Raw genomic sequence first — 4,353 nt, 5'->3', positions numbered from 1 at the left:
TTTTTCCCCTTTCAACCCCATTCTCCTGCCTTCTCCCCCGTAACCTTTGCCGCGCCTTGCTAATCCCAAATAGATGCGGGTTTGTAGGTCTTTCTTAAACATCTAACACCAACAGTAGGTACACAACAAAGCTGGAGAAACTCAGCGGGTGCGGCAGCATCTATGGAGCGAAGGAAATAGGCGACGTTTCGGGACGAAACCCTTCTTCAGACCAAATATCATAGATCTGCTCTGTGATATTTGCTTCAGAGTTGAACAATTTGCTTCATATTTGCTTCAGAGTTGAACAATCTCCACTATAGGAAATAGGCAACGTTTCCTATTTCCTCCGCTCCATGCAAAGAGTTGAACAATCTCCACTATAGGAAATAGGCAACGTTTCGGGCCGAAACCCTTCCGGGTTTCGGCCCGAAACGTTGCCTATTTCCTTCGCTCCATAGATGCTGCTGCACCCGCTGAGTTTCTCCAGCATTTTTGTGTCGACCTTCGATTCTCCAGCATCTGCAGTTCCTTCTTTAACACCAGCAGTAACTTTTCCCCCCCCGCAGATAGACACAAAATGCTGGGGTAACTCAGTTATGCTGGGCACCCGACTTCAGGCTGAAAGAAGGTACACAAAATTGCTGGGGAAACTCAGCTGGTGCAGCAGCATCTATGGAGCGAAGGAAATAGGCGACGTTTCGGGCCGAAACCCTTCTTCAGACTGGTGTGTATTTATATGCATTAAAGAGGCTAGGGTTTCGGCTCGAAACGTCGCCTATTTCCTTCGCTCCATAGATGCTGCTGCACCAGCTGAGTTTCCCCAGCAATTTTGTGTACCTTCGATATTCCAGCATCTGCAGTTCCCTTTTGAACACTTCAGGCTGAAAGATGTTGCCAAGCTGGATGAAGAAAGGGTCTCGGCCCCCGACACCTCAGCTGTGTCTATCTTCGCTTCGAACCAGGTTCCGAGCCGTGTTGAGGCCGGGCTGCAGTAACACCGACACGCTAGCCTCTTTAATGCATATAATACACACCAGGATCCAGCGGGGGCACAGGGGAACTGCAGGTGCCGGGATTCTAGAGAGAAACACACACACAACGTGCTGGAGGGTTGTCAGCGGGGTCAGGCAGCGTCTGTGGAGGGACATGAACAGGCGGCGTTTCGGGTCGGGAACCTTCTTCGGGCCGGCGAGTACAAGCTGGGAGAAGGCGATTGCCTCCTGAGACGAGACGGTGGGGGGGGGGGGGATATTCACCCGCGAGGCGAGGTGGTGTGGATGTAAGCGAGACCCTTAAAGCAGCATCTTTTGCAAAATAAATTAACCCCTTCTCACAAACCGTGCGGGCGGCACATTCTCTAAACACATCCGTGCTTTGAAAGGCGAGATACCTCCTCTGTGTGTGTGTGTGTGTGTGTGTGTGTGTGTGTGTGTGTGGGTGTGGGTGTGTGGGTGTGTGTGGGTGTGTGTGTGTGTGTGTGTGTGTGTGTATGTATAGATAGATCTATTCCTCCTCTCCAGAGATGCTGCCTGACCCACTGAGTTACTCCAGCATGTGGTGCCAAAACACGGGGTAAACCAGCATCTGTCTGTCTCTACAGATATAGATGTATTTCTATACCTTTCTACACCTTTCTGTGTATATACACACGCATATACAATATATATATACATACATATACAACGTGTGTGTGTGTATAAATATACAAATATATGTGTATACAAATACGATGTATGTGCATGTATATATATATATAGACATTCAAGGTGTTTTACGCATAAATATACACACTTACAATGTGTGTGTGTATATATATATACACATACATACTGTATATATACACACACATATATATAGTATATACATATATATACACACACACATACTGTATATATATATATACAAACACACACATACATACTGTATACACACACACACACATATATATATATATGTGTGTGTGTGTGTGTATACAGTATGTATGTGTGTGTTTGTATATATATATATACACTATGTGTGTGTATATATATATATAACACATATTACAATTGGTGAGGACATGCCGGTGAATGTCAAGGTGAGTGGGTGAGTACGCGTGTATCTATCTCCTTACCTGTCCGTTCCAGGTGTTGCTCGGCCACAGCAGCGAGCGGCAGCAGGAACAGTGTCCAAAGTCCCATGTTGTCCGCGGCGCGGCGGGGACTGTTTTGACAGCAACCCCCTTGAAGCTGGGGCTGAACAAACTGATCTTCCCTCTAATCCTCCTGCCTTGTAAGATTTCCGCTTACACTCTCATCACAAGCGGATGGCAGGGATTTCTTGCGAGACTTTTGCTTTTGTTTTGGACTGGTGCTGGATGTCTCCCCACTGAGTTAACCCCGTTCTCCCCCTCTCTCTTTCCCTCTCTCTATCTCTATCTCTCTCTCCCTCTCCCTCTCCCTCCCCTTCCTTCTCTCTCCCTCTCTCTCTCTCTCTCGCTCTTCTCTCTCCCCCCTCTCTCCCTCCCACTCTATCTATCTATCTGTCTATGTCTATCTGTCTATCTGTCTATCTGTCTATCTGTCTATCTGTCTATGTCTATCTATCTCTATCTCCCTCTCTCTCCCTCGATCTCTCTCTTCCTCTCTGCCTCTCCCCTCTCTCCCCCCCCCCCTCTCTCTCTCTTCTATCTCTCCTCTCTCTCCCCGCTCTCTCCTCTCTCTCTCCCACTCTCTCTCTCGCCATCCCCCCCACCTCTCTCAATCTCTCTTCTCCTCTCTCTCCCCCCGTTCCCCCCCCCACCCCCCCCTTCTCTCTCTCTATATATATATATATATATATATTTCCTCTCCTTTCTCTCTCTCTCCTCCTATCCCTCTCCTCTCTCATTCCTCTCCATCTCTCTCTCTCTCTCTCTCTCTCTCTCTCTCTCCAGTATATATATATATATATATATATATATATATCCCTCTCTCTATCTCTCTCTATCTCCCTCTATCTCTCTCTCCTCTCCTCTCTCGCGTCTGTTTCGTAGTTCGCAGAGAGAACGCCACAATGTGACACTCACAATACAGCACAAATAGACACGAAAAGCTGGAGAATTCGGCGAAAAAGAAGGTCTCCTGTTTTCACCCCCATGAGTTGTTTGATGGGAATCTGCAGGATTTGTTCCCGGCAACCACAAAGGAACTGCGATATATATTTCCAAGTCAGGATATTCTGTGGCTTGTGTTGGAGGCAGCTGTAGAAGGGTCTCGACCCGAAACCTCACCCATCCCTTCTCTCCAGAGAGTCAGCCTATCCCGCTGAGTTACTCCGGCTTTTTGTATCTACCTTCGATTTAAACCAGCAGCTGCAGTTCCTTCCCACACACACAACGGCAGATTCTGGTTACAACCGAAGGCGAACACAAAAAGCTGGAGTAACTCAGCGGGACAGGCAGCATCTCTGGAGAGAAGGAATGGGTGACGTTTCGGGTTGAGACCCTTCTTCCAGTAAAGTTGGACCGAGAATATCACACCAGAATAACCCCCCCCTCAAACATCTCCCCGCCAAACCAGCCTGACCTCGGCTGCTGTCCGTGTGGAGTGTGCACGTTCTCCCTGCAACCCTGCGCTTTCCTCCCACATCTCAAATACATGCGGGTTTGTTGGTCAATTGGCCCTCTGCAAATGTCCCCTCGCGTGTGCAGGGAGTGGGTGATACAACCATCTATTTTCCCCTTTCAACCCCATTCTCCTGCCTTCTCCCCGTAACCTTTGCCGCACCTTACTAATCAACAGCCTATCAATCTCCACTGGAAAAAAACCCCCCAGTGACTTTTTGTCCTCCACCTCAATCCGTGGCCATGAGTTCCACAGATTCACCATCCACTGGCTAAAGAAATCTCCAATCTAGAATGAGGTTGAGATGAAGATCAGATCAAATCAAATCAAATCAACCTTTATTGTCACCTTGCAAAGCAACAGTTGTACAGTGCAAAATGAGAAGACGTTACCCAGGGAATACCGGAGCATCGCACATGAAACTTAAACCATTTCACACATAATAACAGTAAAAACTATCCAGTCCCTGATGAAACAGTATAAATAGTTAAAAGCAGGTCAAACAGCAACATTAAAATACAGTAAAAACAGTCATTAAAATGTCCAGGGCAGCTGATTTGAGTGGCCAGTGCCAGAGTTATTAAATTGTCAGTGCAAAGCCGCAGAATCAGGTGACTGTGAGTACAGAGTGACTGTTTAGCAGCCTCACAGCCTGTGGCAGGAAGCTGTTTAGCAGTCTTGTAGTCCGGGCTTTGATGCTACGGTATCTCTTGCCTGATAGCAGGAGATCCAGGTGTGTGTGTGGAGGGGGTGCAGTTTGGCCTTAGCTATTCTCAGAGCTTTTTTT

The 4,353-nt window shown here is 47.5% G+C and overlaps 1 protein-coding gene across 2 annotated transcripts in view; it reads right to left on the bottom strand.

Annotated features, from left to right (window-relative positions):
• The window catches only part of plxdc1 (plexin domain containing 1), a 186,092-nt gene extending 183,698 nt beyond the window's left edge, over positions 1-2,394 (bottom strand). The window contains exon 1 of one of the 2 annotated variants that reach the window (XM_033034877.1): positions 2,096-2,394. In XM_033034877.1, coding sequence (XP_032890768.1) covers positions 2,096-2,162 — 67 coding nt within the window. In that variant the 5' untranslated portion in view covers positions 2,163-2,394. The remainder of the gene's footprint in view (positions 1-2,095) is intronic. The other variant, XM_033034878.1, reaches the window with a different exon arrangement.
• Positions 2,395-4,353: the final 1,959 nt, after the last annotated feature.

The sequence above is a fragment of the Amblyraja radiata genome, chromosome 16, assembly GCF_010909765.2.
Source record: "Amblyraja radiata isolate CabotCenter1 chromosome 16, sAmbRad1.1.pri, whole genome shotgun sequence".
Classification (NCBI taxonomy): Eukaryota; Metazoa; Chordata; class Chondrichthyes; order Rajiformes; family Rajidae; genus Amblyraja; species Amblyraja radiata.
The sequence above is the reverse complement of the archived record's forward strand: the minus strand, read 5'-3'. Positions and strand labels throughout refer to the sequence as shown.